Source organism: Gymnodraco acuticeps, unplaced genomic scaffold (genome assembly GCF_902827175.1).
Source record: "Gymnodraco acuticeps unplaced genomic scaffold, fGymAcu1.1, whole genome shotgun sequence".
NCBI classification, from domain to species: Eukaryota; Metazoa; Chordata; class Actinopteri; order Perciformes; family Bathydraconidae; genus Gymnodraco; species Gymnodraco acuticeps.
This window is the reverse complement of record NW_022992250.1, coordinates 200,023-213,437: the sequence shown is the minus strand read 5'-3', so window position 1 is coordinate 213,437 and position 13,415 is coordinate 200,023. Positions and strand designations below refer to the sequence as shown.

At 37.6% G+C, this 13,415-nt stretch overlaps 1 protein-coding gene across 1 annotated transcript; it reads right to left on the bottom strand.

Moving 5' to 3' along the window:
* Positions 1 to 2,508: 2,508 nt before the first annotated feature.
* On the bottom strand, positions 2,509 to 13,134 carry LOC117540143 (solute carrier family 22 member 4-like). The gene is made up of 10 exons (XM_034206676.1): positions 12,727 to 13,134; positions 11,743 to 11,846; positions 11,499 to 11,653; positions 11,017 to 11,188; positions 10,081 to 10,207; positions 9,223 to 9,323; positions 8,880 to 9,094; positions 8,190 to 8,372; positions 7,346 to 7,481; positions 2,509 to 2,607 (listed from the first exon to the last, which is right to left on the bottom strand). Exons 1-10 carry the CDS (start codon positions 13,132 to 13,134, stop codon positions 2,529 to 2,531), a joined length of 1,680 nt encoding a protein of 559 aa, XP_034062567.1. The 3' UTR covers positions 2,509 to 2,528.
* Between the last annotated feature and the right edge of the window lie 281 nt (positions 13,135 to 13,415).

Sequence of the window (13,415 nt, the reverse complement as noted above, 5' to 3'; positions counted from 1 at the left end):
CAAAAATAATGGTATTCAATTATGATTATTGATGCATTAATGTTTAGATCACTTTAATGTTGCAACTGGTAAAAGTGGAACTATTATTTTGAGACGTAAAAAGGAGATCAGTCTTATTCCAACCTATATAAAATTGGATTATCATTTATTTCCTTTTTTGTCCTACATGCATATTTGCAAAGTAACAAATTAACAAAGTGTCAAAAGTAGTTTTGAAATAAATACAGAATTACGAAAAAACCCTGCAAGTATAATTTTGTGTGGTTCACACAACAAAAACACTGTGAATGTTTAATGAGATCATTTATTTTGCATTGGTGGTGAAAGAATAAGTCATATCACTAATGCAAACCACTGGTTCAATCGTAAACAATGTCTGGTGAGTTATTCATTTTCTCTGAAATGTATTGGAGTAGAGCCATATAGTTGCACAAACTGTACATATAAAAGTATGATTATCTTAAATGTACTTCCCACCACCGTTTTTGTTAAAATGGCTGCGTGCAAAGTGCAAATATCATTAACCAGATAAAGATAGATGAGAAAATGTTAAATGCTCATTCAAAACAATACAAAAACCAATAAAAGGCTTGGCTAAAAATATAAATAATAAACAAGTACGTTGGATGTTGTCCATGATTCAGCATCTAGTGACATCTAGCGTCTAATGATGAAGCAGCGTTTTAGTCCACTTTGACTAAATTCACCGATGGCATTAATGATGAGGCCTGGCCTGGGAGTATCCATTTAAATACATGTGACATAAGAATATTTGCCTGTCTTTAGATGTGTATGATTAAACAATGATTTCACATGTTAACATTTTGAGAGTAATAAATCATAAATATCGTATATTCAAATATGCCACTGTTATCTTGTAAAATAACTTATATGCGCGATCAAAACGAAAATGTTTAAGAGTGAGTCATAAAGTTGCAGTTAAGAGAAAGATGTGAAGAAAAAAAATTGAAATAAAACAGACGATGATACAGCTGATGCTGCAAATCATTGTCATATAATCTGGTTTTCGTTCCTCGCTTTCACTTTCTCATTTACACATGATTTTGTTGAAAAGAGAAGAAAATAGAAAAACTCAAGAAGTGTATAGTAAACAGTAAACACTATTGTTTATCAATGCAGTGTTGCTATGCCTTTTACATCACATTGAATTAGGCTATTTGCTTTTTGTAAACATAACACATGAAATATTTCCATATGGTAACAAGGCGAATTTTCACACTTTAGATTACATAAAGAACAGAAAACTCACCTTTAGTTAAGCAGCCATCGTATTATTCCATATGGAGGTGATGCTTTGAAGGAAGATCCATCTAGAAATGAGGTACACGTTTGGATAACTGGAACAAAGAAGCAGCGGTTGGTGCTGCACTGCTTTCATTTTTACTTTAGTCAAGCCTTCAGGCGAAATGGAAATGGTTAACGTTATTCAGAGCAGCTGAGCCAGGCTGAGGTCCGGTTATCAACATCCCCTTCACTCCACAGTGGACGGTGCCACTAAACATTTTACAAACAAAAATGCACGGATTGTCTTATATTCAATTGTAAAAAATAATGCACAGCGCTTTTTAAATGTCTAAGCATCCTGTTTGCACTGAACTGAAAGTGAAATGACTAACTTCCACGGAAACAGATGACACGTCTTTATGGTGTTTCCCCATCTATTTAAAGCATAGTGTAGAATAGATATAATAAAAAGGATAGTGCAAGATACACCAAAAGGTTTTTATTTTAATTCAGATATTTGTATTAAAATATAGAATGAAAACATTTAAAAGTGAAAGCATGGTGCAGCCAGTTTACTGTTAAATAGCTGCTATATTAGCTTAAGCATTACAGAGCATTACAAAACAGCCTCTGTTGATGTACTGATAAAAGTATGATTGTACTTTCTAGCAATTTGTGTATGTTATTTTACATCATTTTAAATGGAAATGGAAATGTGAAAACACATATTTTTTGGGTAAACTGTAAGAATAAATACCAGCAGTCACAAAATAGGCTCTCTGGTGTTAAACATGATGTGTGTCCACTGGATTTTTGCTGATAAACAAGAGGAAATGTCATATGATTAAAGACTAATATATTATATTGAATTGGCATCAATCTACCTGAATGAATGAGATGACTACACATGTTTCATGACTGCAACATCTGTGCTAAAACATTCATTATCTTTATGTCTCATTGAATCTTGTTATGATGGATTCACATGCAGTGATCTGATACTTAACCATTTATAAAGGCTAAGAAGAGAATGCTTTCACAAACACAACGAAGCTCCTCAATCTTAATTATAATACATATAACCATGCAGTCTTCAATTTCCTGTGTCAAAATGTTAAATTTATAAAAATGGCTTGACATCGTGCTTCACAATAAGTTAGGTGGACATTTCATACAATAATATATCAAACAGAATCACACACAATAAATGATAAGAGTAACTTTATTTAAAACAACATCTTATTGAGCAATCATGTGAGTATAAAGAAAAATACAAATCACAACTATAACCTGGATTCTTTATTCTGATAATCAGTCGCGCTCTCTCCATTTTCATCTTCCTTTGCTTTCTTCCGTCTTCCCCTGTTTAAACATAAACAGAAGATTTAGCAACAGTTTAACAGCAGTGCTATTAAAGATCATGTTGGACTTTACATTTCTCCTGACACTACAAACAGTCTTGTGCTGCATGTGAAAGAGAACAAAGCTTTCAAACGTGCAACATGCATCATATACTGTAACATACAAATATAAATAACAGCAATATAGTAACCAATTTTGACGTCTATTTGCTCTTCATTGAAGATAAAAGCAATCAAAAAAAAACTTGAACGTGTCATTGCCTCACAACTAAAATCCCCCCTCAGCTCCAGCACCGAAACAGCTCTTCTCAAAATAACAAACGACCTCCTCCTCTCCTCTGACTCCGGCAACCTGAACTCCTCGAATCATCACTCAACATCACCGACACTGCACTCTCCTGGCTGACATCCTACCTCACCGACAGACATCAGTGTATCAACATCAATAACTGCACCTTCTCCACTGCTCCTCTGTCCCAAGGCGTCCCCCAGGGTTCGGTGCTTGGCCCCCTCCTCTTCATCCTCTACATGCTCCCTCTTGGCAAAATCATTCGTCGCCACAACCTTCAATTTCACTGCTACGCCGATGACATCCAACTTTATATCTCAACAAAAACCATCACCCCCACAACACACTCCACTCTCACCAACTGTCTCTCTAAAAGCATGGATCCAAACAAACAATCTCCAACTGAACAGTGCCAAATCAGACATCATCATCGGCCCCCCATCCCGTACCAAAACCATCCAGAATGTCAACTTCACCATTGACAGCAACACTCTACCCCCCCCCCCTCACAACCGCAACCTCGGAGTCATCTTCGACAGTCAGCTGAAATTCAATCACCACATCAATCACATCATCAGGACTGCCTTTTTCCACCTCAAAAACATTACCTGTCTCCGCCCATCACTCTCCTCCTCTGCTGCTGAAACCCTGATTCATGCATTCATCACATCACGACTCGACTACTGCAATAGCATCCTCTAGGGCAGTGGTTCTCAACTGGTCAGGCCTCGGGACCCACTTTTTCCTTTGTCAATAAATCGCGACCCGAAATTTGAACCACTCAAATCTATTCAACAAAAAATCGTGCTGTAATATACGCTTTTCAGCATACAATATTAATTAAAGTGAAGTACAGTGCATATATCCCTTATATCCCTTCACAGAACTAAAGTATGCTTTTAAAGAAGGTTTAATGAGATGATGGAATCAAAGCTGAACTGTATAACATAAAAAGGCAGACATGCTGAAAACCCAACCCCAGAAGGGGGGTCTGGGGGGATTCTCCACCAGGAGATTTTTTTAAATACTAACATATAAACTACGCATTCTGGTACACTCTGAGAAGAAAATAAATACATCTATTACTACTCGACATAATAATATGTTATGCCATTGTTTGTTTTTCACTTTGTTCTGACAGCTGAACTTGTCTGTGTGAATGACTTTAAATTGTGGGTAGGGTAGATAGCCCCCATTGTTCTGTGAGCTGTCAATCATCAAACCGGGGGCCATATTTCATTATGTGTTCATTTGTATCTGAAGTTGTATCCATGGATGTATAAAGAATAGTTGACTTCCGGCAACAATCTTGATTCTGATTGGCCAGCAGACTCGAAAAAACATCAGCAAAGATGTTTTATTGAGAAGATGATCACTACGTGACAGAAGTTTTCAAAACCGTTTCAAGTCTCCGGTACTTCCAGTCCAACGCCTACTGCATGCACAGCGTTAGAAATCGGGCTTTCAAAATAAAAATGTGACATTTTCCCCAAAATAATTTTTCTTTAATAATTGTTGTGTTTCAATTTTTTGTCTTTTTATTTAACCTTTATTTAACCAGATAAAAGCATTGAGATATAATCTCATTTGCAATGCTGACCTGGCCAAGAAGGCAGCAACGTTACACATAACACAAACATATAAAATACAGAGAACATAACTAAGAAAACAAAAGACGAAAAAGCAGTCACTACATTGTGCACATTAGGACAGTAAGAAAGGTGCACTACTTATTACTAAGAGCAGCTCGTGGTAAGGAATTCAGACAACTTCAATTTAAAACATGCTATTGAGACAAGTGCCGTCAGTTTGAGGCATGATTGAAGGTCATTCCAAGACCAAGGACCATAATAAAAAAGACTCCTTTTCCAAGCCTCAGTCCGCACAGCAGGTACCTGGAACCGTATCCAGGCACTGGATCTGAGGTTGTAAGAGTCACAAACTGGAGCAAATCTGGCACATATGTACAGTGGAAGCTTACCTAAAATGGCTTTATACATTAATAAAAACCAATGCTGCATCCTACGCATAGTAAGTGAGGACCATCCAGTTAGGCTATACAGTTGGCAATGATGAGTCCTATAGGGTGCATTTGATATATAACGCAGTGCAGCATGGTAGAGTGGGCCAAGTTTGGCCAAAACAGTGGGACAGGCAAATCTATAAATGGTATCACCGTAGTCCAGCTGGGACAGGAATAAGTCAGAGACCAACCTTTTACGGGTGAAGTTGAAAAACAACATTTAAGTCTGTAAAGGAAGCTGAGAGGCAATCCGTCAGTTTTGCCAACATGCGGGCTGACAATTAATCCCAGGAAAAAAGCGAACACAAGGGTAGCTTTAGGCAACATTGTGCCTTAACACACCCAATTCAGGATCCGCAGCTCAGGTCGATCAACAGCTCAGGTCAATCAGCCCCCGACAGCACGGCAGGACAGACAGCAATCCAGAGTCCGAAAGAGCAACAGCTCAGACAGAGAGCAAACAATCCAGTCACAGCGAGGCACCGGCACAAAACAGCCCAAACACTTAAGCTTTTAAAACGTTTTTAAAAGTGCAGCAGACCAATTTAAAAACGGGTCTAAAAATCTAAATAAAAATTATAAAATGTCAGTATGCACAAGAAGAACGAGAATGAGACAAACACTAACAGAGACAGAAACAAATCAACGTGCTGCCATCTTGGAACACACACATCTGCGACCCACTCGAAAAGGGTCCGCGACCCACTTTTGGGTCGCGACCCACCAGTTGCTCTACGGCATATCATCCAACCTGATCAATAAACTCCAACATATCCAGAACTCTGCTGCCTCCTCACCCACACCTGCTCCCGAGACCACATCACTCCCATCCTCCAGTACCTCCACTGGCTCCCCGTCCGACAAATAATCGATTTCAAAGCAGTGGCGCTTCCCCTGTTTTTTCGGATTGTAGTTATAATTTTAATAAATAAATAAAAACACTTAGTTTAGTTTCGGAAATTCTTTGTTGTGTGTTGCTGCCGACCCGTCTCTCCCCCATTCTCATTGAGTATTTTACAAATAGTGAAACAGCGCCCCTCTAGATGTTATGGTGAAACAGTAGATTGCACTCTCTGTTGCGAGAGGAGGCCAGCCCAAATTGGCTTCCCTTGGTGAAAAAAAATGGAGGGATTGACCAATCAGATGAGGCTCACGTCATGCCCCTGCCAACCTGTGATTAGTCAGGGCCATGCCAAGGGAAGCCAGAGGCGGCTGGCTTCCCTTGCCTCACAATCCAATCAAATCGCATCAACTGAGTGTTGCAGTGACGCGTCCTAAAACCCGGAAGTATGCTGCGCTCGGTTTCCCTCAACAAAAAAGCAATGGGATTTCTCCATAGGATTTTGGAAAATAGCTCGAAATAAGGTCAGTGGAAAACGAACCTGTTAGATGAACTGTTTTGTTCAGTCGGATAATATCCACATGTCTACCATACTTTTATAATTTTCTAATCATAAATCTAATCGATAGAAGATATATAGCGTCACTGCACTACTCTCACCGCCGTTTGAAAGTAGCAAGCAACTGAAGCAAGTGCAATTATGGAGGGTGGAGATTTGGAGTTTTTAATCAAAAATAATTGTACTAAACTTCCGCTACAGCAGCAACAACAAATACAATCTGATGACAGGCCAATGCCCAAACTAGAGCTGTGTCCAGCGAGGAAAAAAGGAGCGAATCGGACATAAAACGTTAAAGGTTTCCTGATTTAGTTTGTGAATGAATGCTTATTAGAGTTTCGGCTGGAGAGTGCGTGCGGACCTCTCGGTTAGATAACAGGCGTGTGTAAGTCCTGCATCTGTATGATACAAATGTGTGTAAAATGATACCGGGTGCTGTAATCACTCATCTGGTTACGTTATTACATTGACCACCACACCCCCGACCCAAAATAAATGACGTATTATTGGCTTCCCCTAATTTTTTCCCCACGCCACTGCTTCAAAGTCCTCCTCATTGCTCACAAAGCCCTCAACAACCAGGCCCCCCCTACCTCACAGACCTGCTGCACCACCACACTGCCTCCGCTCATCAGAAGCCAACTGCACTGACCTCACCACCTTCAAAAAACTTACAAAAACTCACCTCTTCAATCTGGCTTTTAATGTGTGATTGTTTTTGTATTGCTTGATTTTAAATTTGACTTTAACTATATATATATATTTATTTGTTGTTCTTTTCTTTTCACTATATCTGTAAAGCGTCTTTGGGCACCTGTAAAAGCGCTAACAAAATAAATCTATTATTATTATTATTATTAATCAGTGAGAGTGGTAAAGAGTTTCCCCTTAACTATGATGATACAGAATCTTAATGTGATCAAGAGGACTTGGAACTACATCTGTAGTAGAGACGTGTATAAAGAAACACTGTGACGAGTAGACATGCAGTATGTGAGTAGTGCAACTTGCTGTAGTGTAAGCTCACCCGCATATCAGCTGCATTTGTGCCATGGTTTCTGGTAAAGGCTTTCCAAAAGTTTCTGGCAGCAGGAAACACAAGAGGGCCCCACAAAGGGCAAACCCACCCATCAATATGTATGGTAATGACTTGTTGTATTGTCCTTTAAAAAAGCAGAAAATACCACAATAAAGGCAAGGAATTACTCATTAAACAAATAGAATTACTTGTACGACTGTGTAATTGAGATGAAAAAAATAACAACGGTTCTATGCTTTCTGAACAATTATTTTTGAGAGAATAAAAAGAAAGAAACTTGTTTCAGCACATTTTCAGCAAACTAAAGCTTGAAGTAAAGACAAGAGACCAAGGGCGTTCTTAATGCAGTAGGGCTTCAATTAAAGATGTCGATTTTTAAACCTTTTTTTTTTTAATGAAATGTTAAAAAAGTGAACAATAGTGATTCACAGTGCATCATAGGCTACAAAAATGTCTTGGTTGGTTTGCTTATTCTGTCTGATTAAATCCTTAGAGAAAAACACATTTGACTTTTCTTTACTTTTAATTAAAAAAGTAAGTATAGGCCTACCGTATACCTTAAGCTTCAGATGTTCAACTTACGCTTTCTATATGTCATAACATTTTTTACATTTGAGAAGAACCATCAAATATTTGGCTTTTTGCTTCAACAAGGCAGAATCAATTGTTTGAATATCGATTAATTCTTAGTGGCTGGACAAATCAACTCTTCAACTGTACAACAGCTGCAGCTCTACACTACAGAAATAAGAAAATAATAATAAACTGAATTGATTAGAAAGAAATGCCCTCACACTTGCTAAATGCTCAAAATATAAAACGTATTACTTACCCAGGTAAATGATAAAAGGGGAGATGATGCTTCCAATGCGAGCAGTCATGGAACAGCAGCCCATCGCTGTGCTTCTGATGACGGTGGGGAAGAGCTCCGATGAGAACGTGTACACCACACAAAATGCAGATGTCATGCCAAATCTGCCCAAAATCTCCAACAACACAGGCACAATCTCTGAATCTATAAGGCAATAAGAAGAAGAGGCATATGAAATATACGATACATCCAACACATCTAAAGCCCATTCAATTAGCCTTGTTTTTCCTTCTGACTTGTGAAAATTGTATATTTTAATTGTTTTACTATTGTCCAATACTTTTATCACCAGCAAAACTAATGTAATTCCTAACAGTCTAAGCTGTACAATTTGGATCTATTTGGATCTTAGTGTACGCTGCTTGTGATTCGTCCTTGGAATGTCGCCTCACAAACCTAATTTATAACACTTTAAATGCAAGGGTTGATCATTATTTTATCTCAATTGGCCAAAATGACTTAACAGACGTTTATATAAATACACATTGTAATAGAAGATTGTATTTTTATTTTATATATGTTTAAAATCACAACTGTTGTCAACCAGAACTATGTACATGTTGTTGTTCATGTTATGCTGCAAAGATTTAGCATTCCGTCCATTAAGTGTGACAGAACAGTTTTATTCATCTATAGAAAGCAAAGTATTACCTGTTGGGATGATGTGAACACAGAGGATCATCACGCCTCCGAAGAAGAGTGTAGAAGATTGGCACAAGTGCCTGGAGCAGTATTGGAGCAGTAACAAGGCTATTATGTAAGCCGGCAATTGTACTAAGCCAGACAGGAAGCAGTTTAAAAAAGGGTCGCCGTTCAGGTTTGAAGTGTTGAGGACTAAACCGTAGTAGCCAATGGTGACAACAATCCTGCAGAGACATTCAAGACAACAAATTGAGTACACATAGGATGGGAGACACACATTTGGGATGGATCTGTAATATTTACATTGTTTTGTAGAGTGATTTTTGAGTTAAAGAGAAGATTGTAGACATACCACAGCATTGAGCACAGCACTGTAATGGAGAACATATTGCAGCTGCTCACAATAACTGAAAAGTTGTATTTCTTGTCTTTCCTAGACATTGTATCGTCAATCTTGGAAAAAGAAGAAAATACATTTGCAACAATTAAAAACATCAAATCCTAAACTGTGAAAATAGCCCTGCCACTCATGTAACACACATTTGTCACTGGCAGTTTTTAAAATAAAAAACTTGGATGTTAGAATCAGTCAAATGTAGTTGAGTAAAAAGTACAGAATTCACAAAACAGAATAGTATATTGAGTTGATACTTGACTACAATTACCTTACATGGACTTAAAATCACACTGTACATTTTACATTTATATCCAATGTAATATTTAATATTCCATTCCTTACTTATATATGTATATATATACACATATATATGTATATATATGCATATATATATATACATATATATATATGTATATATATGCATATATATATACATATATATGTATATATATACATATATATATATATATATATACATATATATGTATATATATACATATATATATATATATATAATATCCTGCTTTATATTTATATTATGTATATATTCTACTTTTTAATCCTATTTTATTGCTATTGAGATGACATTTTGGAATGTTTATTTCTTTAAATTGTTATTGTACAATGCCATGTATTTGTATGCTGTTGCAACACAAACATTTCCCAACTTGGGATCAATACAGTACTTCTTATCTTATCTTACAACAGGAAGATGTAAAAAACACAATAAGTAAACTCTTTTTACTTTTACTAACATTCTGAGTCAGGAATGGTTTATTTGTATAACTTGTTAAAAATAAACTAGCAGCTTACCTCAGCTTGTGTGAAAATGGCCTTTGGAGGCTCCACATTGTTGCTCTTAGCGGCTCCTATCAGTATGGCCTCCGCCTCCTCCACTCTGCCCCGAGACAGCAGCCAGCGAGGAGACTCTGGGACTAACCTGCAGAACAGGGAAACAACAATATCAGCACATGTACATAGTTCTTAATATACCATTTGGACTAAATGCAAAACATTTTGACAATGTTTACCTATAAGATTAAAGCATATGGAGATAGCCATTATATTAGCTATTAGAGAAAAGAAAGCCTTAGTGATGAATAACTAGTTGGTTTAGCAAATACACATCTGGTCGATCACCATTGTATCTCAGGAACATGCTTCTTTCTTAAAGTTTCTACTTACAAATTCCTTTCAATATAAATGTGTTCTAACCATGCAAGCAACGTACGTTTTCTGTATGAGAGAGCAAGCTTTAATACAATACATAGAAATTACTTACTAGGGATTGCCATGAGTTTATACTGTTTAACAGCACTTTTTTGGCTACATATACAAACTTATTTATTGATAAATACAATGATAAATTGACCCTGTTCTCTACCAACGTTTTCAATGTTTTGAATGGGACACAGTGTTGTTACTGCTATCTATGAACATCTGAACAGTTTGCAGGAGATATGCTCCTGTTTATATGCTTTGTTGACGAACGCTTACACTAGCTTATCGTGTCTGTTAACCCGAAGTAACACATATGAGAGCAAATAAGATGTATGAGGTAAATGCAGTTACATTTCGTGGCTGATCCGCAAAGTGCAGAAAAGATAGTTTCAACCACAGACTGGCAAAAAGCTCTTAGACTTGTATTTAATTCAGAGCCACAGTTGAAGATCAGTGTGCTACAGACACTACACATTCTGAAAGTGTTGGATGCAGACCTGATGTTAAATGTCCCTCCCTAATTCTTACCACCATATTGGGACGTAGATCAGTCCAGATGCAGCCATGGGAATCAGCAGCATCCGCCAATCACGGAGGAAGTAGGCTACAGCTGGCATTGCCAGGTAACCCATGGCTGAGCTCATAAACACACCCATGGAGCAGAAGATCACTCTGGACTTTGGGCTTAGTATTTCAGTTCCTGTACCAAAATAAATGAGAGCGTATCAATAAAAACCTGAGACTGGAGTTTCTGAGTGATTTTGCCAGTCTGTTCTGTTGGGGGACTTTATGTGAGATCAATAGCCAAGTAATTGAATCACTACATTGATCTGTGTTTTGAAAGCTTGCATTACACACTTGAATACACCACAGTTTTTATCTTAGGCCCCAATACGTTTTGAATCACAAACTTGTTTTACCTACCAGGTTAGAGAGGTCAACATGACATCTACAAACTTGTCAAGCAGTATCAAATATAACATGTTCCAAATCCTGACTTGAAAACATACCTAGCACAAATGCAATGGTATAGTTGGAGAACCCGCCAGCACCAACAAAGAAGAAAATGAAGCAGAAGATCTCCCAGTTTGGAGAGAATATCTGTGCAGTGATCGCCACTGTCTGAAGAATCATCATGAGAAAGAGGGCTGGCCTCCTTCCATACCTGTGAATGAAATACAGTTTAGTGAGTTAGTAACTGCAATTCTAATATTATAATTGATTGTTAAAGTATTCAGACTATGAAGTACCAACCTGTCAGACAACTGGCCTGAGATAAATGCTCCCACTAGCACACCGATGTAATTGATCGAGGTAGACAGTGGAAGTTTGTACTTATTGTCACACACCAAGTCCCACTGCAAACACAAAATGTTTTCTTTAGGGCATAGCTGTGTGAAAATGAATCACCTCTAATTCATATGCGTGACATTCTAAGACACAGTTTAATCACAGTTATAAAGCTGTACAATAACCAAATGTATATCATATAACAGTAGTAATATTCAAAGCCTAGTAGAAGAAGTAGCTGATGCAAAATATCAAACACATATAAATGTTATGAGTAATATTGGCCGCAACAACACACAACAGGTCACTTTTGTGTTTACATCATTATAAGCAGCAGTCGTAGTAATCACATTGTTGTAAACTTAAATTATAATAATTTTTCTTCTTTTGTTGATTCTAGCAACTTTTAGCTTCCTGAAAACTAGACACTTTGATGAAACCGGAACACAAAAATTACACTTCAGAGATTTAAATTGATGTCAGACACTGAAGATTAATTGAAAGTTACGGGTGTAGACTTGACAAAAACACTTTCTGAGACACCATATTGACACAGCCTCTGCCAAAACCAACTCTGACGTTCTCCCATGTCACTTACACTTAACCACTTCTAAAAATATAATCAATATTATACTTCATGACTTCCCTGTTATTGTCTGAAGAAGGGATTATTTTATGGTCATGTCTAGGCCACAGCTGTGGTTAAATGCCAATTACAAAGAAAGGGCCTTCCTTATCACACTAGTAGAAACAGCTCTCCCAAGGCCGTTTGCCTGTGTTTGGAAAGAGAATTCAGAGGAGAGCAAAAAGCTAAAACGATTAGAACATAAACTAAATGGCCATATTAATAATTCCCTATCAGACATAACAAATGATACGACCATTTCTCTGTGGAAATCACGAAAACATGCTCAAAGGGAAAATAATTGATGACTTATTATCACTCACCTCTGTGACAATGGTTGACTGGTAGATTTCTTTGCTGTATGTCCACCCATCCAGACACTTCTCCAGAGGAATTTCACTCACATTTACATCCACATTTGGGATGATATTATTCTGAGAGTAGTTTCTGACAATGTCCAGGTTAAGTCTTGAGCAAGAGCTGCTCTTTGAGATGCCATCAACCATTTCCAAAGGGATCGTCTCATTTCTCCACACCTCGCTGATACTGTAATTATCAGGAATAAAGCACTTGTGTGGAGGGGTATCACCTACAAATACAATATAGGCGCCAATAAATCCATTCGGCAGGATGCTGAAGGCCATTGCTAAGAAAATCCTTAGCTGAAAGGGTCCCCAAGATCCAAGAAAAGACGTGATTGTGTCATAATCTCTAATTTCCGAACTGTCCATTACCTCATTAGTCATTGGCATTTAAAAAAGGAAAAAGGTAAGCAGACACTGATTGAATACTGATAGACGCAAGAGAGTGTGCTCTACTGCACACACTTTCTACATATGAGCAATTAAGCTGAGTTCAGGCTTTTTATGGCAGTGTGACCTGAGCTGCAGTTACACAGTTACACACTAATCTGGGTTTGCTTTAACAACGTGCTATTGCAGCCTTGCATATTTCACCATATCACACGTCGTGGCATAGACATAATAACCAAAGTTTCTGAAACTATGTGAAC